Below are 26,245 nucleotides of genomic sequence, written 5' to 3' on the forward strand. Positions count from 1 at the left end.
TATATTTAATTACAAAACGTGAAGAAATGTCTAAAGAAACTTACCAGAGCCAAATAATTTCGCTGAGAAAGTTAAATAAGCCATTAACAATTAGAACAGTCCATTGGTGGTGGGTGGGCCATTCGAATTCCTCCCAATGTCCATAATGAAGGATGAAGAAAAAAGGCCACAGAAGTGCAAGGTTGAAAAAGCCAACAAAGCCAAAGAACATTGGAACGTCCAGCTTCTCTTCGTTACCCGATTTTCTCATTAAAAATACAATGTAAATTGCATACGTCAATGCACTGACTAGAGCTAAAATTATGCTATTTGGTATCCTACTCGGCTCGATTTTGAACTCTGAATAACCAACTAGTATCTGCAAAAAGAGTAGAAAATAACTTACTCATCCTTTTTATTATGAATTTAAGTTGAAGTGCAATTTTTTTAAAATTTGTATATTACTTACGAGACCAAGTATGCTAATGGACACTGCAACCAACTTAGACAAGGTGCATTTGTCTCCTCCGTTATTTGGGAAGCAAGCAGCGAGAAATAGGATAAATAAACTAGACATCGAAGACAATACTGTTACAATTCCTGGTCCTGCTTCATCCAGCAACAGTTGATTCGTGTAGCTGGAGATGAACCACTGAAAATAGAGGAATATTTTGTGTCGAAATTTATTTTCACTTGAATTTTAGGCCACGCATTGTGAGATTTTTTTAGAAAAAATGTGACGAATCTACTTTTTCCGTTTTTCTCGCTTGTTTACTATTTAGTTTAAATTTTAATATATAATTTTTTATATTCTCATCCAAAATGAGAAGGTATCAGTTTTATGTGAAAACTGACTTTAGCGGATTTCATAAAATGTCGACGTTTTGAGGCCTCCTGAGTCAGAAAAAAAAGTTTTTACGTCGGTTCCTGTCGGTCTGTCATCGTCGTCTTTGTTGTCTGTATATTAGTTAACTTTCGTAAGACTATTCGGATTGGATTTTGATTTGGCACACAATTTGAGGGACCAAAGAAAAAAGGGTAAACAAAAATTATAAAACCAAGACAAGAAAAATACGAATATTTTAAGCCTGTATCATAAGAGCGTATACACCATAATAGACGATCCTGTAGTTAAAAGGCGGCTGAGTCTGGGGGGTTTCAGTAGTGGGGATTGTTTCGTGATTTAACGACCCCAAACATCGCAGCCGCCTCTGTCTGTACATGATGTAAATAGGAAAATGACATCACGACTTTGCATTGGCCTTCACAGTCTCCAGATGCCAATCCAATTGAAAATGTATGATCTATCATAAAGAGAAAACTTCAGATGAAGCGCGAATTCAACCTGAAGCAACAGTTCTCTTACCAAGTTCGTAAAATATGGAGTTCGCTTTCTGCAACTTACGGCGAAAATCTCGTGAAAAGTATGCCAAGACGATGTCAAGCTATACTCAACAACAATGGAGACTGGACGATTTACTAGGTACTGACGAGAAAGTGCAATTGATGAACTTTAAAGTACTATAAGATTTTTTTAAGTTCCATAAATCTATCTTACATATTTGGTGTATACGCTCTTGTGAAACAGACTGTACATGTTTCAGCGTAGCTAAGAATATAATTGAATGCTAAATAAGAAAAGAATATTAAAATAATCATGAAAAATATAATTTGGACTATATTTTGCAATATCTGAATAAGCAATCCCAGGCCGAGGTACATAAATAAGTGTAATATATATTTGAGATAAAAGTGTTGAACTTACGGTAGAAAAGTTAATATTTGAGACAAAATCGAGTGCGAAGAACGAGACACGTGATAAGAATGTGTTCGCTAAAGCCGAAAGAGCTTTAACAAAAGAGAATTTGCAATCACATTACAGTTGTCAATGCTTTGACATTACCCTTACAATAAAATAATATCTCTGGCATATCCCTAGGATATCGCGTCACGCTATGACATATCCTGAAAAATGTCCTGTAAATGTCCCAAGATATCCGTGGCATATTCCAGGGATATCGAGATTTCCGCTTCGGAGGATATCGTCACAGAATGTCCTGACGATATTCTAACTGAATATTCACAGGATATCAAAATACTATAGTAAAATATCCCACGAATGTCCCAATATTATAATAAGATATTTTAATACATTACTAGTGGATTTCCATTCAAGAAATAAAAACAGAGAAATAAGAACACCAATCTTATTGCTTTTAGTAAGTTTTCAATGTATACTTTACATGTAATACATATATTATTACGTATATAATAATAATTTTACATATATACATTAGTACTTCGTATATCAGGAATCTTTTTTAAACTTTTGAAGTTAAGTTTACTGTAAATACAAAATGCAGCAAGAGCTGATACTTCTGATCTTTTTAAATTTTCAGCTTGCATGAAAGAATTAATTTAAATTGATATACGTTAGTTTTTTTCACCTCTTTTAATGAATTTGCAAATTTTTTTTTTAATTTTAATGAGAAAACAAGATTTGTGATTGGAGGTTATATTTACAAACATCATCTTACACTTAAATCTACACATATATATAGGAAAGCACAATATATACATGTCTATAAAATCTTTTGTACATTTAAACACAGAATAAACGAATTAAAACTTGTTTATTTATTATATTTATAATTTATTTATTATAATTAAAATCCTTTGGAATAATTTCAAATTTTACGTTAAGTAATCGCCCTATTCTGGCACTTAAAACAATGTTGCAAATCCAGTAAAACGACCGTGGGTCAACAAGTCACAAGTCTTGGACAAGACAAGACTGCAAACTTATGAAGGCGGCGCAAAGATCTTCGATTCTTTATAGTTCCGGGGAACATTCTTTGTTTTGAGAAATAATGAGTTTAATTAATTAATTAATTTTTTGGAATCCTGTATAATTCTCTGAAATCTAGGAAATTCTGTTAAATCCTTTGGAATAATTTCAAATTTTACGTTAAGTAATCGCCCTATTCTGGCACTTAAAACAATGTTGCAAATCCAGTAAAACGACCGTGTACGGTCAACAAGTCACAAGTCTTGGACAAGACAAGACTGCAAACTTATGAAGGCGGCGCAAAGATCTTCGATTCTTTATAGTTCCGGGGAACATTTTTTGTTTTGAGAAATAATGAGTTTATTTATTTAAAGCCAACTGCGTATAAATTATTTGCAAAGGTACATCGCAAGAACATCCTAGGACGTCCTGATTTATGGACATTAAGATATCCCGTACTAAAAAAATTGGGACATTAATGGGATATCCTCAGCATATTCTGAGATATCTCTGGAACATTCTAGGGATATCGAGATTTTCGCCCCGTAGGATATCATTCGCGATGTCCCCGCGAAATGCCTAGGATATCGTGGGCGATAAATGGGAAATTTCGCCGATATCCATTGCTGTGAGGGATAAGTTTTAAAAGGTTTGTGCACAAATTTGGGAAGAATAGAATGACCGAGTGAGCAAAGCAAGGTAAATACATAAACAAGCGCGAAGCGCGAGATAAATACATCATTTGAGCTCGCAGCGCGAGAACCAACAGAAATGAACGTCCAAATATTCGGTCTTTGATTTTTAACGAAACTTTACGCTGTGGCACTCAGAGAGTCCGAAACTCATTCAATTTTGCAGACGTCTGTCTGTATGTATGTTTACCTTAATGTTGTAGTCTCCTTAACTTTTGAAGGATTTGTCCAATCGAGTCATCCTTTAATACATATCTTAAGGTTCCCAAAATGAAGGTTGAATTCGTTAAGCAGATATTTCCAAACAAAATAAAAAAATTTAGAGCATTTTCAAAAATTGAAAATTTTGTTTCTTCATATTTTAAAAATTTGTTGTCAAAGTTTCTCATAGATGGATAGAATACTTGCAAATTATAAAAATAAAATGTTCAATTTCGATGAAAATTAGAAAAGTTATATACTTTTGAAAATTTTGAAAATGTTCAAAAAAATATAAAAAATATGCCCGCTGCACGGGCATATTATCATTGCGCCATGCGCGCGCGGCGCTTCGCACTAAGTTTGGTTTAAAATTCTGAAGAATTACAGGCATAAATTGTAACTGAATTTTTTTTTGATTTGTTGTTGAAGAAGGTTCTCAAATTCATGAATTAAGATAATTAGCAAATCTTGTTCAAATCTACTAAAAACAACGCTTTAAATTTATGGATTTTTTTAAAAAACAAAATTGCATATTTTTGAAAATGGTTCAACTTTTGGAACTTTTATCTAATTAAGAAATTTTATGATAATAGTTTCGAAAAACATATATTTTATATCTAGTAGAAATTTGGATTAATATTTCTGTACCTATTAACAAAATATTTTTTTCCTTTTTTTTTAAATTTTTCAAAATCTTTAAAAGGATATAACTTTTTGAAGTTTTATCGAATTAAAAAATGTAATTAAGATAATTTCAAGCCTTTTTGACGCGTACCAGAAAATTTGATAAAAATTTCTAAAACTCATAAAAACTTTTTATTCAAAATTTGAAAAAGCTCAAACTTTTTGAATTTTTGTTTAATCGAAAAATTTAACTGACATAGTTTCTAAATATATTTGACATATTGTGATGGATTTAAATGAAATTTTCTAATTTTTGATAATTTGGAAGTCTTTGATCCATCTATAAGTAACTTTGACAACAATTATTAAATTTGAAAAAAAATTTATTTTCCAAGTTTTAAAAATGCTCTACATTTTTTTATTTTGGTTGGAAGTATTTGCTTAACGAACTTAACCTTCGTTTTGGGAACCTTAAGAAATGTATTAAAGGCTGACTTGATTGGACAAATCCTTCAAAAGTTAGCGTGGCTACAACATTCAGGTAACCATACATACAGTTATACAGACATACAGACAGACAGACACCGATAAAATTTTATGGTTTTTGGATTCCGTGAGTGCCGAAACGTACAGATCCGTTAAAACCCAGAGATCGAAAATTTGGAAGATTACATTACACTCTCATGAATTAGAATGTAAAAATATTTGTCTGATAGATTAGAAAATACCATTTAAATTCTTCACTAGATATCAAATATATTTAGAAACTATCTTCATTAAATTTTTGTCAAATTTTCTGGTACGCGACAAAAAAACTTGCAAATTATCCTTATGACATTTTTAATTTAGATAAAAATTAAAATAGTTATATGCATTTCAACATTTTGAAAATTTTCATAAAATGGATAGCAAATTTTTTAATAGGTTAAGAAATATATATCCAAATTTCTACTATGCATAAAATATATGTATTTCGAAATTATTCTCATGAAATTTATCAATTAAACAAGCATTTAAAAAGTTGCATCATTTGCAAAAATATGCAATTTTTGTTTTTAAGACAATTGGACACAAGTTATCGAGCGCGAAGTGCGAGTTTCGTATTAGAATCTAATCTTTAAAGCCGTAGGTGCTTTGAGAACCTTCTTTAAAAATCTATCGAAAAAAATGCAGTTCCAATTTATGGCTGCAAATCTTCAGAAGTTTAAATCGAAGCTTTCGATTTACATAATATTTATGATATTTGAAAAAATGTAGTATGAAATTCAAAACTTAATTTTTTTCAATTTTATTGGAACTTAAAGCTAACAACGTACATCAAAATTCTGAAAAAATTTAAAAATTGTACAATTATCTTTAAAGCTGTGTAAGTAGGCAATTTTCAATTCATAGTTTTTGAAATTGAACAATTTGTAATTATGTGAATACTTCAAGGTTCTAAAAAACGTTGTCAAATTTCATGCCTAAACAATTGAACATTTTTAAATCACAAGCGTTGCAAATTGAATAATTTAAGGCTCAATGATTAAATTATGAATAATTCATATTTATATTTATTATATATATAATCGTAAATTTAAAAATTAATTATTTTTTTAGGTTTTAACTATTCAGACATTCAATATTATGAAATTTAAAGAATATAGGTACAATTAAAACCATTTAGAATTAAATAATTTATTTATTTTCACTCTTTTTAGTATTATAAAATAAATTTAATAATTTTCTTTTATTGACAAATAAAATATAAAAATAGAGGTATACAAAATGTTAAATGGTTCAGAAGACCTATAAAATATAAAAAGAATGCTAGTCTTCAAAAGTTTTCCATTTCGAAAATAGTTGATATTCAAAATCGTTCCTAAATAATAAGAATTCAAATGAAGACGGGTTGAATTTAAAAAGGAATGAAGTTGAAATTAAAGAGTGGAACGTAAGATTGAAATTTTAAAAATTTGGAAGTATTTTATTAATAAAATAATAGAACGCTAAATGTACCAAATTTATTTAAAAACTTAAAACATCAGAGCGAAACAAGTTCAAACGGAGTATTAACTATAAACTAAGTTTAAAATTTCAGAAATAAATATGTTTAATCGACGGATTCCTTCAAGCTGATGATATTTAAGATACCAATTTTTCACTGATTTGGTTTTACAAAATTTGAAATACTCCAATCTGAAATTCTTTAATTCTTAGATTTTCGAAGATTGTTTCTTTTTATATGACATTAATTCAGGTTCAGAATTCAATTAGTTTCATTTTATGTATGATTATTTCTGTAGCAACCTTTTGGAAAAAGAAATATAATTTAAAAAATGCGATACAAAGAATTTAATGAAATAGTAACAAAATAGTAAATTAGCAGATTTTCTCTACTAGTATTTTATAATTAAAATGTATAACTCTAACAAAATGTTTAAAAAATGGGGTCTTTTTTAAGGATGTACACTGCGTACAATCAACCTCAAAAGTTGCCTATCTTTAAAATGATTTATAAAATCGACAAAAAAGATCTATTAATAATTTCCATAAATCTCGATGGAGGCTTCTAAGCACTACTGTAAAATAAGCAATTTGAACCTGAATTATTTTATTCTAAAGTACACTTAGAAGCTTCCGTCAAGATTTCCAGAAAAAACTTAATCTATTTTTTTTTAAATTTTATAAATCATTTTAAATATTGGCGACTTTTGAGGTTGATTGTACTTAGTGTGCATCCTTAAGGGCTGAAGTGTTAATTTCCAGTTAATTTTAACGCTTCCTACTTTCAAAGTTGCAACATTTTCTCTTACAGAATCAGGGTGTAGCGAATCGTGAATCTGAAAAAAACTCGGACATTTTTTTCCAACGCAAAGTAAATTTTCTCTACTTTATCTTCTTTTCATTGTTTATTCGGAAATCACAGAAAAGAAAATGACAATAAAAATTTCCCGATATTTTCTTCGAGTTCTTTTGATGTTAATTATATGAGAGTTGAAAAAATGTCTCCTAAATAGGTTAAAAGCGATTATTTAAGAGGCTATTGCAAAAACAGTGCAAATTTGAATATATATTTTTTCAAATTCGAATAAAACATAATTTAATCAACATTTTACAAAGTTGATACAAAAAAAGTGGGAAAAATTCGAAGACATCTTCAGGAAAATAACAATAAAAAAATTAATATAATTTTATTATAATTATATTTTTTAAATATTATTTTTGAATCTGAACACTAGCCTACGTAGTACCTTTTTAGTCAACACATTTTTACAACAAATTTAAAATCGGATGTGAGCTAGAAGTCCCCTATTTGAGTTTTGCCTTTTTATTTATTTTTTATTGTTTTTATTTTCTTAATGTCTTGAAAAATCTGTTAGTAAATTTTTATACATATTATCAAATTATAATACATGCAATTGCAATACTACTCTAAGTGGCACCTTTTTAGTGAATACATTTTTCCCCTATTTGAAATTTCCCTTTTTATTGATGTTGGCTGTTTTTATTGTTAGAATGTCTTGAAATCTGCATACATGTAGAATTATCTACTTTTATATTAACACCATTGTACATCATTAATTGAAAATTTCTCAACTAGTTTTGAAGGAAAAAAATAATATTACCTCACTTTTTCACATTTTTCTATAAGAAATCGGCGTGCGCTGTAGCAATTACTAAACACAATAAGTAAATTAAAAAAAGTACTTATAATATAAAAATGTGAAACAAGAGAAAATGATTATTTTCCTTAGAAATGAGTATGAACATTTTTATTCAATTATTTTACAATGAATTTAATATAAGAATGGGTAATTTTTTATGTACAAGAATTGAATTAATACATTTTCAAGAAATTTAGAAAATAAAAAACAAACAAAAAAGTCAATAAAAACAAAAAACTTAAATAGGGAACCTCTAAATCATATCCGTTTTTTCATTTTTTTTTGCTTGGAAAAATTTGTTCGTGTGTTCAAATTTGAAAATTATTTTTTTCGTCTTTTAAAACTTATCACCCTAGTAGCCTAATATGTATATTATGTTAAAATTCCCATTTTATACGGGCGTTTAGCACAAATTACAAGAAGAAACCTGTAAATTGATCAGGGGAAAAGAATGTGGTCGGGAAAACTCCGGGAATTTCAAATTGCCTGATCAGTAGACACCCTGAGAATTCAATTCTTATCTATGTTAGTCATGTTTCCCAGTTCCTAACCGTTTTAATTTTGGATCCAGTTTCCCTAAATAAAGTTTCCACCCTTTACCGTCGCCCATGGTTGCGGGTTGTTTGTTCAATAACCATTGAAGATCAAAAAGTAGAGATCTGACTTGAAACTCACGCACCAAACACATTCAATCGGGCATCTTACAAATTCAAAGACTGAAATTTGCATAGCTACTCACCAGAATGCAAAATATGAGAGCGATCTTGGCAACTTTCTGAGCGGAGAATTTGTTAGCTTGCCGTCTGGCATATTCACCCGCCCTGACGCTGGCCTGATAACTAAGTCGGGCTAAAACAGCTTCCGTAGCGACTGTTTCTGACATGTGACGTACTTCTGCCAACTTGCTAAATCTCACTGATCTTATCGACGAATCATCGCTTTCGGTTCCGGAAGAGCGTTCGCATTGATCTGGAGTTTTAATCGGAACGAACGTCGGGTCGCTCTAAAGTAAAAGAAAAGTATTAAAAACAGTTTGTTCTTTAAAAAAAAAGAAAATTGTGATTCCATTTTAAATCAGGTACTTGTTAGCAAGTGTTTTGTAAAGAAAAGGATTCTTTAGGTATTGGATTGATATAGGCGAACTAATAATTTAATTAGAGAACTCAGGAAAGAGAAACTTACCAAACTTGTATTGGCTTCCGAATAAAAGTTATCGTCTTCCACATTTGGATCTGTGTACTAAATTATTAATGTGAAATTTAAAGAATTGAAACTGTAAATACAACATTTAATTTTTGATATTTTCCTTACGAAAAATGATAGAATGATTATAGAATAATCAGCATTGGAATAAATAATACAAAAATATTGAAGGAATTAATGTAAAAAGTCGACAAACTACAAAGGAACGAATTATTTTAGATCACTCATAAACTCATAAGGAAGTACACAAAAATAGCGATTCTGCACAAATAAACTTTAAACAGCAAAAATTTATGAATTTACTTGATATCTTTAAAATCGTTTGCAATTTTTTTAAAATCAATAAAAATCCTTTGGAATCTCTTGAAATCCCTTGAAATGTTTTGGCTTCTTTTGAATTCCTTTTAAATATTTGAAATGGTTCAAAATCTGTAAAAAATGTGAAATTCCTTGAAAATAAAAGAAACTTAATTTATTTTTTAAAGTTTTCTAGAAATGTCTTGAAACTTTAAAATTCTTAAATCTTTAAAATACTTGGAGGTCCTACACAATCTTTATATCTTGAGAAATTCTTTGAAAATCCCTAAAACCTTTGGAAATCCTACAATGTTCTTGGACATTCCTTCAAATTTTTGAAATCTTCTAAAATAGCTTAAACCTTTAAAACTCTATGCAATTTGTTTAATTCGTTCAGATCCTTTGAAATCGTTAAAATTCATACCAATGTCTTAAAATAAAACGTAATTGATTCCTTAAATTTCTCTAGAAATTCGTCGAAATCCCTTAAAATCCAATAAATACTTCAGAAATCGTAACAATCCATTAAATCAAGTAGAAATCGTTTAAAATCAATTGAATATAAATTAAATTATTCATTCAAGTATTGTAAAAATAAAACCGTTCACATCAGTAGAAATCTCTGAATCCCTTAAAATATGTCAAACCCTATTGAATTCCATTAAAATCTTTGAAATAATTAGAAATATTGCGAAATTAATTAAAATCCTTTAAGAATAAAAAAATTTAGTCCCTAAATCTTGTGAAATTCCTTGAAATTCTTTGGAATCTGTTCATATAGCTCAAAATCTTTTGAAATCCCCTGAAATCTCTTGAAAAGCCTTAAAATACGTGAATATTTGAAATCGTCTAAAATGCTTTGAAGTGTTTCGAAATCTTGAAACATTCCTTGAAATTCGTAGAAATATTTTTAAATCTCTGGAAACCCGTTAAACAAAATCTCTTTAAATTGGTGAAAATATTTTAAAATCTTTTGCAAAGACTCAAAATCCTGTTGTCCCTTGAAATGCTTTGAAATTTTTTGGAATCCTGTAAAATTCTCTGAAATCTAGGAAATTCTGTTAAATCCTTTGGAATAATTTCAAATTTTACGTTAAGTAAATAAATAAATCATCCGTGTGTAGTTTCTCTATTTTTTGCATAAATTCTTTTAATATTTTAACTTCGCGATAAAAACTGTAAGAAATTCAACATTGGAAAAGCATTATAGGCCTATATTCAATTTCATATATTATTTTTCTATAAGGTTAAATTGTACCATATAAGTCGTTGGTCGGTTGCAATGGTCTCGCCATGGAGGAAAGAAGCAAAATCCGAGTAGATACAAGGTAAACATCGAAGATCTAATGTAGGTACTGAAAAATGGCTTTTGGAACTCTGGTACTCTGTAAAGAGTCTGTAAAATAAGGTTCAATGATAGCAATTTAATGGAAAATGAAAATAAAATAAAACTGCCTCTGATTTTGAGAGCAAATTTTTAATTCTGAAGAAGCTTACATTTAGGACTTCCAGTTTGAAAACCCAGATGATGTCGAACATCAGCAGTGCTACGAGTCCGAGCACAAATTTTTGAGATCTGTTTAGCTCCCCAGCAAGCTTTCGGGGGTGCTCTGTCATCCATTGTTGCCTCCGTTGTCGTAGTTCTCTGGCACGACTCATGATCCCGCTTCTACGTTTTGGTCGCTATTATCCACATGATGCCATGACTACCAGTCATTGACTAGAGCAAGACTTTAGACTGTAATAAAAGGTCGATAAGTTTAGATTTAGAAGCTGAAGAAAAGAGTTTGCATTTGTTGAAAGAATATTTTTATTATCCGATTACCTTTTAATTTAAGGCTGACAGTACAGAACTAGATAACCAGAGTTTTTACAGGTCAAGGAAAGTCAGGGAATATAAAACGGATCAGGAAAAGTCAGTGACAATCAGGGGAAACCTGAAAGAGTTAGGAAGTTTGTGACCCCAAAAAAGATTCTTTTCGATAAAACTCCTTTTCACCATGTAAAATACCGTAAGATTTGCTTTAAAACACCCACAAAATCTTACTACGATTTTATAAATTTAGAGAATGAACATATTACATAAGAAATCAGTTAAGGAAATACACGTCGAGGCACGTGGAACACGTGGAATTATATTTACAAAAGAAAATGTGTTAATAATAAGCAAGTCTTACAAAGGTATAAGCTTGTAATCTTTTTGGCTGCGAATCCATATTTTCGATAAAAATTTTATTGTTTTGTTGAAAATTATACTTTTTCGGTTGAAAATTCAACTATTCTGTTGAAAATTCGTATTTTTGGCTTGAAATATACAACATTTTTCTTTTTTTAATTCAACTCTTTGTTTACAAATTTTGCTATTGCGTTGAAATTTTTGTATTGGTTGAAAATTAACTTTTTTGTTGTTGAAAAATAATATTTATTTGACATAAAAATTCAATATTTAAGATGATTTTTTTTCTTTGCTGACTCAAAAATAATTCTTGGTAGAAAATTCAACTATTGTATAGGAAATTATCATGATATCAGTTTAGGTTAAGGATACAACAATTTTATTGGAAATTCATCTTTTTTGGTTTAAAATTCTACTATTTGGTTGAAATCTCGTTTTTTTTTTTGGTAGAAAATTAATATTCTTGGTTGAAAATTCATCCGTTCGGTTGAAAACTGAACTATTTTGTTAATCATTTATTTGAAATATAAACTATTTCAAGTTGAAAAGTCATATTTTTTAGTTTAAAATTCAACTATTCGGATTAATGATTCGACTACTTTGTAGAAAATTCATCTTTTTGACATAAAATTACACATTTTTATGAATGATATTTTTAAATGAACTTTTTGGTCGAAAAATCAATTTTTTTTTTTCAAAATTCAACTTTTTTTGTAGAAAATTCGTCTTTTTGACATGAAAATTCACGACTTTGATGAATTTTTTTTCTTTATTGAATAAAAAATCTTTCTTGGTTAAAAATTTAATTATTTTGTTGAAAACTCGCCTTAAATCTGTTTTGGTTTAGACTAACTGTTTTATGTTTTCATTTTCATTCTTTTTATTTGGTTGAAAATTGGTCTTTTTTGGTAGAATCTTAATCTTCCTGGTTGGCAATTCATCTGTTTGGTTGAAAATTGAACTATTTTGTTAAACATTCATTTTATTTGGTTAAAAATTAATGTTTTTAACTGGAAATTTAACTATTCTATTTCAAGTATAAAATGTATATTTTTGGTATAAAATTGAACTATGTGGTTGAAAATTCGTTTTTATTCCGAGAAAAGTAATCTCATTAGACAAAACTTTATCTTTTTGGATGAAAATGTACTTTTTTGTTGTTGAAAATACGTATTTTGTTAAAAAATCGTTTTTTTTATCTTAAATATTAATTTTTTAAACTGAAAATGTAGTTATTTTATTTTTTCTGGATAATGGACCTTTTTTAGTTTAAAAAACAATTTATTTTGTTTAATATACTTGCATTTCTGGGATTTGAAATTAATTTTTTGTTAGTAAATTTTTTTGTTTAAAAATTCAATAATTCTATTTGAAAGTAACTTTTTTGTTAAAAATTCTTATTTACGGATTGAAGGCTCAACTGTTTCGTAGAAAATTTCAACTTTTTGGTTTGAAATTTCAACATATTGCGTGAGATTCTTTTTCTTTATTAACTGAACAATCTTTCTTACTTCAAAATTTAACTCTTGTTGAAAATTCCTGTTTTTGATAAAGAATTTTTATGTTTTGGTTGATAATTTAACTAGTTAGTTGAAATTTCGTACTTTTTTGGTTAGTTTGAACAATATTTAATTGAAAATTATTATATAATTAGTGCAAATATCAACTATTATACTTTTTGTTAAAAATTCATCTTTCTGGGTCGAGGACTTATCTCTTTGTTTGAAATCTTCATTATTTTGTTAAAGATTCCTTCTTTTTTTTTGTTATATACCTCTAAGTTGTATTTTATGTGAAACCCTCTCCTCCCAAATAGTGTCTTACGTAATTTGTGTTTGACCTTTTTTAAAATTCGATATAACTGTTGACACTGAAAGTCTTTAAGATAAACTTAGAAACAAACTTTGTTGTGCATTAACATTATTGATCTTCTACATGTAAGGCTGCTTTTATACCCAAGAGAAAAATTTATAACTGTCTAGAAAAATTAAAAATTGGTCATGGAAATGTCAGAAAAATTCGAAATTGGAATTTCATAGGAACTCTGATAAACAACAAAATCGGAATTTTTCAGGAGAACGAAAAAACATTCTGTCAAATTGAAATCAACATTTAAAGATAAAATAGAAGTAAAATTCTGAACGGAAATGGTGCTGCTTTGAGACTTAAAAGGATTGATTAGAAAAAGTTATCTAGTTTCCATGAAATATATGTGGATGTTGCCAATCTCCAAGTAATACTGACCATAAATTGAAGTAGGATTTCTTGCGGATTGCGATAAAAATGTACAATCTTCATTTTAAATACAAAATAAATACTTGCTTCAGATATATTGCGTTTTTGAACTCGGGTGAAAAATATTTTACCTAAAAATGTTAGTCAATTCCGCTTAAATCGTCTAAGAATTTCTAGGTTACAATTCCATAGGTTTTTAAAACCGGTTTTAGGTAGCGATTAAAAATTGAATGTTCAATTTTTTACAAAAATAAAAACTTGCTACCGAGAAATTGGGACGCAGAATAAGAGTAATAAATGTTGTATACCAAGAAATTATTCTATTCTTGAAAAATCCAATTTCGTGTGATGGCATCGCACTGTGACAGACGATTTTCTTTGTTGAAACACCGATAATAGGTAGAAAATGATAACCCTTTAATTACAACATTATGAATCAAATTTTGCCTTAAAAATTAAAACATATTTTGAGAAATACTTAAAAATCTCGAGAGCTTGAAATAAATTGTTAAATATCACTTTCAAGTAATTAAAATAATTTATCCATCTTTTTTGAGAATTACTGATAAGTTCTGATATGCAGGAAATTTTCTTTGTGAAGAAGTTCCACTTACAAGGAAGTTTTTAAATAATAATTGTATTAGGACTGGGCAAAAAAGTGATTAGAAAGCAAGCAAGAATTTCATGAATATATTAAAAATTAATCGAGGAAGGTCACTTCTTAATTAGTTAATATCAAGTTCTGAAGCGCTGAACAATCTGACTTTCTAAAAATTATAGTTTTCAGAGATATTTAATCTACTTTTATAAATGTTTAAATATTTTTCCATTATTAACAATTGAACCTGACAGAGTCAGGAAATTTTCGATAAACTGAAGTTGAAATTAATTAGATTATTTAGTTGAAAATTCAACAGTTTTCTTAAAAAGTCATTCTTTCTGGTTGAAAATTAAACTGCTTTGTGGAAAATCCACCTTTCTGGAAAATTCATCTACTTTGGTAGAAATTGCATCTTTTTTGGTTAAAAATCACAACTATTTGGTTGAAACTTCTTATTTTTTGACTCAATTCAATTGCTTTTCGTTTAAAATGTAAATGTTTCTTGGTTGAAATATCAAATATTACATTTCTCAATGAGAATTCATCTTCATTGGTTTTAAAATTTAACTACTTAGTTAAAAGTGAAACTACTTTGTTAAAATTAATTTTTTTTTTGATTGATAATTTATCCTTTTAATTGAAAAAGCTTTTTTTTGTGCAAGATTTAACAATTTTGTTGAATTTTTTGTTGTTGAACAATAAATAGTTAAATTTTAGGTAAAATATTATAAATTAAAATAAATATATATTATAAAAATTGTAACCAACCATTAAATAGTTAAAATTTCTGTAAAAAAAGAATGTATTTTGTTGAAAATTCGTCCTCTGCGGTAGAGTATATGAATCTTCATAGTGAATAATTAATCTTTTTTGCTAAAAATGGAATTCTTTCGTTGAAAATATAACTATTAGCTTGAAAATTCTTTAAATTCAAATATTTGGATAAAAAATGTTCATTTTGTTAAAAATTCATCTTTTTTGATAGAAAATTAATCTTCTTGGTTGAAAATTCATCTTTTTGAATAAAAAATCATTTCTTTGGTTACAAAAAATATTTTTTAATTAAAAATTAATGTTTTAGTTGAAAAAAATATTTTTTAATTAAAAATTAATGTTTTAGTTGAAAAATTAATTACATATTCCATTTTTGTGTGGAAATTTTGTGAACTGAAAATTCAACTATTTTCTACCAAATTAATCTTTTTTGGTAGAAAAGTAATCTCGTTTGTTAAATTCACTTATTTGTTTTAAAATTAAACTATTTTGTAGAAATTTGGTTGTTTATGGGGTGAAAATCGATCTTTTATGTTGAAAGATTATTAATTTTACTAAAAATGTAGTTATTCCATTTTTTGTAAACGATATATCTTTTTTTTAGGGAAATGTAATCTTTTTGGATGAAAATTCATCTATTTAGCTGAAAAATTACCTGTTTCATTGAAAATTTATGTTATTTAGTAACAAATTATGTTTTTTTTTTAAATTGATTTATTCTATTTTTGGTTTGAAATGAATTTCTTTGTTTGAACTATTAACTATTTTGTGTAAAATTTGATTTTTTTAATTAAAAATTTATTTTTCTCACTGAAACTTTAACTATTTTATTTTTTGTTGAAAACTTATCTTTTTTAGTTTAAGTTAATTTCTTTAACTGAAAATTTAACTTTCGTTCTTTGTGTAAATTAAAAAAAATTTAATTACCTTGGTTGAAAATTCATGCTTGGTTGAAAATTTTCCTATTTACTTGAAAATTTAGTTTAGTTTGTGGAAATCATTTTTTACTGAAATTTTAATCATTCTATTTCGGTTGAAGATTCATCCTTTTAGTTAAATATTTATTTATTTGGTTGACATTTTGTTTATTTTTAGCTTAAAATTAATTTTTTTATCTGAAAATGTAACTATGCCATTTTATCTTAAAAAATGTATCTGTTTTAGTTGAGGATTCATTTATTTTTATAAAAACTCGTCTTCTTTTGGTTGGAAATTTTTTATTAAACATTAATATTTTTGGTTTGAAAATTGAACACTTTGGATGAAATTTATTCTACATTGACTGAAAAATCTGTTTTGGTTGAAAATTCCGCTTTTTGGTTAGAAAACTAGTCTGTTTTTGTTGTGGATTCAACCAATTTGACGAAAATTCTTATGTTTTTGTTTGATCCAACTGTCTTTTATTTCAAATTGGAATACTTGTTCGTAGAAATTTAAAACATTACAATTATCCAAGATAATTTATTTTTTTAATTGAAGACTTATCACTGTGGTTGCAAATTAAAATATTGTGTTGAAAATCACTTTTTTTCTCGGTTAAAAATTAATCGCTTTAAATAAAAATTTAATTCTTCCATTATTTGTTCAAAATTTATCTATTTTGTTGAAAATTTAATTTTTCTTCGGTGACAAATTAATTGTTTGCGCTGAACATTTAATTTTCCATTATTGTTTAAAATTATCTTTTCGATCAGAGAACTTAACTATTCAGTTTAATATTCATGTATTTTGCTTATGCTTTACGTAATCTGGTGATAACCGCTTATAATATTCTGTATGACTTGTCACTAAATGTGTTTAAAATAAATGTATACACAAACATGTTTTGCAATAACGTTATTGATCTCCTAGGCGTAAGGTTGTTTTTATACCTAAAATTAAAATTAGGAACTTGATATTCTAAAAGTGAATTCGTTTCAATGAAGCTTCAAGAATACATTTTGAGTATTAAGGACAAGTCTTGCATATATTAAGCAAGGCATTAGATAATTTCCAGTACTCCGCAGCTGTAGTTTTACATAAGGATATTGTTTGTGTGGGTCGTTTTCACAGATAAATGAAACAATAGATTCAAGGAGGTGGATCGAGTGCTTTTTTGCTTTGAATAGGAATCACTCAATGAGTATAGAAGTATATATCTCTCTTGCAATTTAAAATAAGAAGTAATTATGTAGTTCTAAAAATAAAGGTTGTTAGTTTTATGGCAATTCAAAAATATAAAGTCCCTCGATTTGTTAAATTCATTCACAAAGTTTTGATTTTTTTTTATACAAATATATTCATGGTGGTGAATTAAAAAAAACGCACCTAATAAGAATAAAATTTAATTTAGGAAACAATTTTCAGATTCAAAAATATTAATATAATATTATAATGCTGAATTTTACCTCAAAATTTTAGAACTACAAGATTTTAATTAAACTATAAAATAAATGATTACTATACGATGTTCGTGCTATTTCGATAAAACAAATAAAACGATAAACATAAAAATTAGAATGGCATTCGAAACACATGTGATAAAAATAATTAGCTCATTTGTATTATAATTAATAATTCTCTCACTGCGAAGTACAATAACAAAGATATATATTTTTTTAAATTAATAAATCAGCGCGGGTTAAAAATTGGAACTGAGGCAGGAGAGAACCTTCGTAAATGAAAAAACAAACAAACCGGTGATTGACTTGCATACCAATTCAGAAGTTTAGTTGATAAAACTGTCCAATTATAGTTTTTTTTTTAGATTACTTGGTCAACTGATATCTAATCATAAAAGTACTTACCACAGTGATAACACAAATACGTGTCGTGTCTGCAGTTGCGATCACATCACAAAGTATTGGTCTCCTGGTTTCGGTACATTAGCACTTCACAAAATATAAAACATTTTGTGCCAATAAGGCCGTGAAATCACTGACGCACGATATTCGCGATGAAAAGTTTTTTCTGCTCCCGTAAATAGTAAATACAGAAATATTTCAACATTTATCTATCTTTACCACGGAACAACAATTGTTGTCAGCCATGTCTATTTGCAGATGACGTTATGTAGTTTCACTAGTAGCCGCTAGAGAGCGATTTCTAATCGATTTTTTAACCGGGAATTTTAAATTTCTATTCATTTCTGTTACTAATCAAATTATAGTTGTTTAAAAATAACTTATTGAAATTTTAATTTTCTGTAAGAAATAATTATATAAATAATAAGCTTTTTATTGCGTCTTTGGCTGATTTCAATATTGGAACCGAATTGAGCCTCTACAAAGTACCCATAAAGACCCCATTGGGTCCCCATTCGGTTCCTTTTTAAAAAACTAAAAAAAAAAAAAAAACAGCAAAATCAACTTTTAAATTGTTGAAATTTGGATTTCACGTTAAAATTTGCATAATAAACTTACGGAGTAATCGCAATACTTTTTCTTGCAGCGTTAAAAACTTTAAAAAATCAAATACCTGTCATTTACATGGGCCGAAGCGACTTCAAGTGCATCTTCTTTTAGTAGTAGTTAATCAGCGTTCCGTCGGTAACTTTAAGAATTTTGTCTGGATGCTAGCGCCACGCAGTGGAAACCTCAGACAACAACGCTGCGATGCAAGTTAGAGAGAAGTTTATTTTTAAACTTCGCGCGCAACATACTTCTTGAGCTATTATGGATGCGCTTGAAGTCACCTTCAGCAGAAGTTAATTACATTTTTTTACATTTTTAACTCTGCAAAAAATATATTGCGATTACTCCATGAGTTTCTCATAGAAAATTGAACGTAGAATTCGAATTTCAACAGTTTAAATGTTTACCTTGCTGTTTTTTGAGTTTTTTAAAAAGGAACCGAATGGGGACCCAATGGGGACTTTACGGGTACTTTGCAGAGGCACCATTCGGTTCCTTCAGTCCGCCAGGGATCCCCTAGGTCATGCACCGAAACCCGCTGCACAAGATACTTGAAAAATAGAGGAAACAGGGGTGCCTTATTGATTTTTATTAATGTTTAATAGGCTTTGTCTAGGTTCACCGAAATTTAAAACACATACAAATTTAACCACAGAACACATACAAATTTAACCAAATAGTTGAATTTTGCACCTTGAAGGTTCATTTTCCACGAAAGAAGACGAAACCCTTGCTGAATTCAATTTTCAACCCCAGCAAGGCAGTTTTCAACAAAGAAAATGCATTTTTCAAATAAAAAATGAATTTTTAAACAAATTAGTCTTTCGACAAAATATATTGATTATCTCTTAAATTGTTGAATCTCATACCAAATCGGTAAATTATCGAGACGAAAATACGGGTTTTCTAGAAAACAGTTGAATTTTTTATCGGAAAATGCGAATTCTCAATCGAAATAGTTAAATTTTTAACCAAATAGTTAAATTTTAATAAAAAAAGATTAAATTTCTACAAAAAGAGATTGATTTTCAAACCAAAAAGACGAATTTTCCAATAAAAAGTTTTTTGTTAACCAAACAAAGACCAGACAGAAAAAAGGTTTTAATAGCATTGTTGAAAAGGGTGACTTTTTAAGAATAATGTTGAATTTCCTTCATAATAATCACATTTTTAACCAAATAATAAGATTTTTAACTAAAAAATATTAATAAAATTCTTAACCGTAAATGTAATTCTTATTGGGTTTTATTAATTCAGTTCGCGTTTAGGTAAAAAAACGAGAAAAGGGGGAAAGACTGTGAAGCCTGAGATAAATAAATAGGAATTTTTGTAATCTATTGACTAAAGAATAATAGTTTAAATAAACATTAAAGTTTATTTTTGATGCTTTAAAAATATTAGGTTCAAAAATAAGAATTTTCGCTTAGAAAATAAAGTTACTTTTCTACTGCACACTTTTTGATTTTGGACTACAAAAAGTGTGCCGGATTACGCAATATTTTAAGCCCTGATGAAATGATAAAAATCGTACGATTGTTTTATTAAATATTAAGTGTTATCAATAAATTTCGCCCTAAGTTTGGAAAATCTGAGTAAGATTGGGGGGGGGGGGGGGGGGTAGGACAGAGTAAATATTATTTCTCATGTAGGTGAGGGAGGGGGGAGGGGCAACGTTAGAATAATATCTCACAAATAATTTCAGGATGACCCCTTGTGTGTTTATTGATTCATTATTTTGTGAATTTACGATTATTACATTTAATAATAATAGCCATATTATTAAGTAAATTACAATTAATACTGTTAGAAATAAAAATAAAGAAGCATACGATTTTTTTCATTTATTTGTACTGAAGAATAGCTGCGTACATAAAATATGTTTAACTTTCGCTTTTTAGTGACTCGCAAACTTGAAAATATCTACGTAGAAAATGATTTTGACCGAATACCCCTCCATTTGAAAAGGCATAACAGAAGTCGTTGATCCATCCCCAAAGTAGTTACGTCATATATGCACAGCCACTAAATAGCGATAATATAATATATAATAAATAAACGTTTTATTTGTTTAGAGTAAGAAGAATTTATTTTTACTACAAGTTTATACGGTTGTATCAGATGGTGGGTGGAAGGGGGGGCTAAAGGGTCGCTAAGCAGCTCGCGTTTAACTTCTAGTTTTAACGAAAAAACTTATTTCTGTAATAAAACTGCATGAATAACTTATGCAATAATAAGTAAAAAATTATTATTTTATTGCAATAAAAGTGATGAATTCAAATATAAAAAGAGGAAATAAAGTTATTTAAATTAAGTTTATGAATTTTATTCTATCATTCAAGACAATTTAGTGTGAGGAAAGGTTTAAATTCACTGGTTGCTGGGTAACTGCATACAACAACACTGTTTTATTTGTACTGTACTTTCAGTGCTAGTAAACATGTTGAAATAACAATGCGCAGCTGGAACTAAAATCTCTTAATTTTTGTATCATAAAAAATTTATGAAAATAAAATCAGAAATGGCTAATAATGTAATCAGTAATGGCAGAATACAACATGCTAATACTGCGCAGCGTACGAGAAGCGATCAAAGTAAAAAAGGTATATTGTGCGACTTTAGTTTTATTTTCTTGAACCAATTTCCTTTTTTTTAAATTTTGGAAACTATTATATGTACCAAATTGTTTTGCTTATTGCAGTAAACGTACGTTATAGTTTAAACAAATAAAACTATTTTTTTATTTAATTATGTTTTAAACTATTCAAGCGAGAAAATATTACGCCCTATTATAAATACGGAATCTCAAAAGTTTACTTATGACGTTTCATTTGTTATGTTAAATTCTGTTTCAGTCAAAATATTTGAAACTCAAAAAGAATTATTTTACAAAATTAAAGGTCATTCCATTCAATTCGCGGGAGTCGGTTGTGACTTTGAATTTGAGCCCTTTTTTCAATTTTTAATGCTGAAATATACACAATTAATTACACATTGTACTCCCTAAAAACTTCATGTTTGTCCTATGAGTATTTTTCTACCGAAATATTGATTTTCAAAATAGCCCGAAAGATTGCTATTTGAGGTTTGTTTCAATGAATTCACTACTAAGTTGCAGTTGTCTAAATAGTTGAAAATTGTAATTGCTTGCAGTCGAATTTTATAACAAATATTACACAAAAATAGTGATAAGTATTTTCTGTTATTTGAAATCAATTTCGATGAATCGATTTTTAACTACACTAAATCTTTTTAAGTATAAAATTAACAATTTCAGCTACCATTATGAATAGTTTATGTAATGATTTCCGAGTTTTATCCTGAAATAGCAAAGCAGTGTGAAAAGACAAAAAAAAGGTGGGAAAGATTTTGAAGTGATTTTTAAAATCCTCAACTCAAAAATATTGAACTTTACTCTTGATTTTTATCACTTTCAATTACATATTAGTGATATCTGTGAATTTTAACGTACTTTTTTTAAATTCAAAGGAAAATTGGAAAATAACAGGGTAGAGTTTTTGATCACCACTCATTCATAGTTGTAACTAAAAATATACATACATATGCGATGCGCATACGCAATTTAACGTTAGAGTAGAAAACTGAACTTGAAATCTTCGTTTTTCTTATTAGTACCAGATATACCAGCTGTAGAAGTGAAAAACTGGCTCCTGCATAGGCATTATACTCGACACGAATATAGGATATGTAATGCACTAATTGACGAGGAACTGTCCAAATCCAATGGAGAAAATGAATATGCTAACTACCTGAAGGTACGATTTCATTAGTTTTTGATCACATTACTTACATTACGTTTCTTTTCATTTACGAAGGCCTCCTTGTTCCTTTCTGCTTGTTCCAATTTTTAATTTGCGCTGATTTAGTTATTGAAAGAATTATCTTTGTAGGGGAAAGGTACACACATTTTTAACTACCACAAATATTGATTATGTAAGGTTACTAATTTTCCTTCTTTTATTAAATTTAAAGAAGATTAAGCTCCCAAAATGGAAACTCAATTTAATTTTGTACAGTATTTTCAAACAAATTTTAAAGGACAATACAGGGGGCCATAGATCAGGGAAACCCTGAAAATCAAGTAAAATTAAAAATATCACAACACTAAGATTCTGAGTTTTAAATACTAATTGTCAGGGAAAATTGAAGAATTAGTCAGGGAAAAATAAGTGAATTTTGAAAATGAAGTTTTGTGACCACCCTAATATAATATTCTTATTAGTAATTTATTTTTCTTGTATTTCTATTTATATTTGTTTATATTCTCATCATTTATGATGGAAGGTATAAGATATGTGCGAATTTGAACATATCTAGTTTTCGTCAATTCTCGAAATTGTTTTTATAAATATGTCTGTCTGTCTGTCTGTCCGTTTCAGATCTGCCTGTAGTCTGACGGCGCGATAAATTTCGAAGAAATTTTGTAATCTAAATTTCCTTCGATACACATTTTTGTGGTCGAAAAAGATAAATGAAGTTCGTTAGCCAACCTTCTACTGCAAATATTTATGGTTTTAACAATCAAAAATAAAATTGGGAAAATTAATAATTCAACCTTGTTACGAAACCACATTATATACGACCAATTGTTCACTACCAAAGAAGCACAAAGACCGAACGCGAGACCTGATAGACGCGACTCCTGACAATTATATCTTTTGTTAAACCTGGTATTATTTGGTTGAAAATTCAACAGTATTATGAAAAAGTATTCTTTCTTGGTTGGATTCATATGTTTTTTTATTTAAAATTAAAATCTGTTTGGTTGAATGTCTACTATTACATTATTAGTTGAAAATGTATATTTTTGGTTTTAAATTGAACTACTCGGTTGAAGGTTGAACCACTTTGATGTCTTGGGATAGTTCCCTCGCTCGTCTATATTCCCCTTCACCGAGCACTTCTAAGTTTTTTTAGTTGAACATTCATCTTTTCAGTTAGAAATTTTGACCATTTTGTTGAAAATACGTTTTATTTTTGTTGAAAATGTCACTTTATCATTTTTAATTAAAAGTTGCTCCTTTTTAGTTTTTATGTTAAAATACAAGAAATTACAGTTTTCGTTGAGAATTCATCTTTTTGTTGGTTATAAATTCAACTGCCTTCTAAAAATATAGTCATTTTTCATTCAAGTTTATTATTTTTTGTTTGAAAATTCTACAATTTAGTTAAAAATTCATCTTTACAGTTAGAAATTCAAGTATTTTATTATAAAGTTTTTAGTAAAAAATGGAACTTTTTTGTTGAAAATTGGTCTATTTTAGATTGAGAATTTATCTTTCATGGCAGAACAGTAATTTAACATTGAAAAAGCTTGAGAATAGAAAGTTAACCATTTTTATTTCATACCTTGAAGAATATTGTACGATTCGGGATCGGAAGTGATTAATTAAATGAAAATCTGTATAATCGTAAAATTAAGGTTTAAAAATTTAAGTTTTCTACTTTGTAACAGCAGAGTAAAAAAATTAATATTACAAAATTAGAAAAAATTAACTTTTCTCGTGCATTATGCAGGGGCTTATTTTGAGAACAGAAGGAAATGTGCAAGAAGCTTTGGAATGTTTTCAGAAATGTTATCAAATTGATTCATCGAACTTAAACAACAGAAAACAAATTGCCAAAACCCAGTAAGTATTTTTATACATTTGTTATATGTGTATAGTAACACGACGACAATGTTTCAAAAGAACAATAAATACAAATAAATTTTTGAAAAGATAAGTCTAAAATAATTTTTTTCTCAACAATAATAAAAACAAAGGTTTCAAAAATAAAGTCCATTAAATTGAATTAACACTTTCTTTTGCATTTTTGATTTCTTTTTAAGATTTCTTTTGGGTCACCATGCTCAAGCAGTGAAAGTTTATGTAGACCTAATTACTAATATGACGACACCAGATTGGGAAACCCATCACAATCTGGGTAAGTTGCAATAAAAGCCATATTTTTATTTTCGTGTAGAACTTCATTTTCGCTTAGATTTTATGTTTTCAAGTTTAATCTGGTAAATGAACCCGGAAACGAAAAATTTTTTGAACGATTTTAAGCACTTCAAATTAAAAATTGCTATTCTAAACTCATATAATTTTCTTCTGCAGGCGAGTGTTACATCAAATTGAATCAACCAGAAGATGCGATAAAGCAACTAAATTTAGCAATCGAATTTACAAAGAATGAAGTGCCACATTTGACGCTGGCTAAGTTTTACGTCTCTCAAGATCGAGTTCCGGATGCTGTAAGCACTTATGTGGCTGCTTTGAAGTAAGTAAAGTCTAATTAATACATATGATCCCATATTATATCTTATATATTTAGGAAACTATTTATAATAGTGCATACTGTGTAGGACGTAATGCGCTTTATGATTTTATAATTTGTATACAATAAGTAATTGGAGAGTTCGCTTTAGTTGTAAAATAACTGAATACCGAGTGTATGGTTACTTTTGGATTAAAAAATAACCACCTGAAAGGATAATTCAATCCAACAATATTTAGAAGTCGCTCGTCGAGAGTTTACCTGTTTTCACAGAAAAATTCATTTCCCTCAAAAAAAGCAGATCATACCGCAAAACTACACAGAATATAAAAGATGCTACTCATAATATGCATACATACTTCATATATACATCCGGAAAGTTAAGAATTAAACGAATCCAAAATGCATTTCAAACTGAAAAATTCTCAGTCAACAAGAATTATGATATTAAAACCGAGACTAAAACTAGTTTATACTCTACCTCTTAAAAATTTCAACTATTAAAAGGGTGCTTTTACAGCCGCACGGGACGTTTGGAAGGAGTAGGGGTTTAACGAAAATTATTTCTATTATCAATCACGCAGGGGTGCCTTCCCGCACCCAAGACATGTTAGAAAGGGGGGGGGGGTTTGACCAACATCATTTTTATGGCTAGTTACATGAGTGGTTTCCCGCCTCAAGGGACATTGGAAAGGAGTAGGGGCTTAACCAATATTATTTTTATGAACGATCGCAGGGTGAACTTCCCGCTACCAACAAACGTTAGAAAGAAGTACTAGGCAGTCTGATAAGTCCCTGAAAAATGAAACACGGAGAAGTTTTTTTGGCCAAACTCGTTTTTATTTTTCAACATACTCTCCTTTTAGGTCGATACAGCGAGTCCAACGATTTTCTAACTTTTTGATACCGTCCGAAAAGTACTCGATCGGAAGGTCTCCAAAATACGCCTCAGTTTCAGCTATGAGCTCCTCATTTGAGTAAAAACGCTTACCGGTGAGCCATCTCTTCAGGTTAGGGAACAAGTAATAGTCGTTGGGGGCCAGGTCTGGTGAATACGGTGGATGAGGAACCAATTCGAAGCCGATTTCATGCAATTTTGCTTGTGCAACTAAGCATGATGAACAGGCGCATTGTCGTGATGATAAAGCGGTTTTTTCTTTTTCAAATGCACCATGTGCATCCCAAAATACGGAGGCCATAACCTTTCCGACCCATTGTTGTGTTTTTGGACGCTACGGAGCTCTTTGGCCCGGTCGAACCCACTGTTTTGCCTGTTGCGTTGACTCAGGAGTGTAGTAGTGGATACAGGTTTCATCCATGGTTATGAATCGGTGCAAAAACTCGGTCGGCTTACGCG

At 28.9% G+C, this 26,245-nt stretch overlaps 2 protein-coding genes across 2 annotated transcripts in view; one reads left to right on the forward strand and one right to left on the reverse strand.

The window, feature by feature from the left end:
• LOC117179520 (solute carrier family 35 member F5) overlaps positions 1 to 18,232 on the reverse strand; it is a 26,034-nt gene extending 7,802 nt beyond the window's left edge. Inside the window, exons 1-7 of the mRNA XM_033371402.1 lie at positions 18,004 to 18,232; positions 10,929 to 11,169; positions 10,690 to 10,827; positions 9,114 to 9,170; positions 8,671 to 8,934; positions 449 to 631; positions 45 to 358 (exon numbers count right to left, since the gene is read on the reverse strand). Of these exons, the coding sequence (XP_033227293.1) occupies positions 45 to 358; positions 449 to 631; positions 8,671 to 8,934; positions 9,114 to 9,170; positions 10,690 to 10,827; positions 10,929 to 11,090 (1,118 nt within the window). The 5' untranslated portion in view covers positions 11,091 to 11,169; positions 18,004 to 18,232. The remainder of the gene's footprint in view (positions 1 to 44; positions 359 to 448; positions 632 to 8,670; positions 8,935 to 9,113; positions 9,171 to 10,689; positions 10,828 to 10,928; positions 11,170 to 18,003) is intronic.
• A 2,819-nt stretch (positions 18,233 to 21,051) lies between these two features.
• The window catches only part of LOC117180099 (Bardet-Biedl syndrome 4 protein homolog), a 33,586-nt gene continuing 28,392 nt past the window's right edge, over positions 21,052 to 26,245 (forward strand). The window contains exons 1-5 of the mRNA XM_033372419.1: positions 21,052 to 21,209; positions 22,240 to 22,382; positions 24,145 to 24,257; positions 24,458 to 24,552; positions 24,729 to 24,891. Of these exons, the coding sequence (XP_033228310.1) occupies positions 21,110 to 21,209; positions 22,240 to 22,382; positions 24,145 to 24,257; positions 24,458 to 24,552; positions 24,729 to 24,891 (614 nt within the window). The 5' untranslated portion in view covers positions 21,052 to 21,109. The remainder of the gene's footprint in view (positions 21,210 to 22,239; positions 22,383 to 24,144; positions 24,258 to 24,457; positions 24,553 to 24,728; positions 24,892 to 26,245) is intronic.

The sequence above is a fragment of the Belonocnema kinseyi genome, chromosome 9 (assembly GCF_010883055.1).
Source record: "Belonocnema kinseyi isolate 2016_QV_RU_SX_M_011 chromosome 9, B_treatae_v1, whole genome shotgun sequence".
In the NCBI taxonomy this organism is placed as follows: Eukaryota; Metazoa; Arthropoda; class Insecta; order Hymenoptera; family Cynipidae; genus Belonocnema; species Belonocnema kinseyi.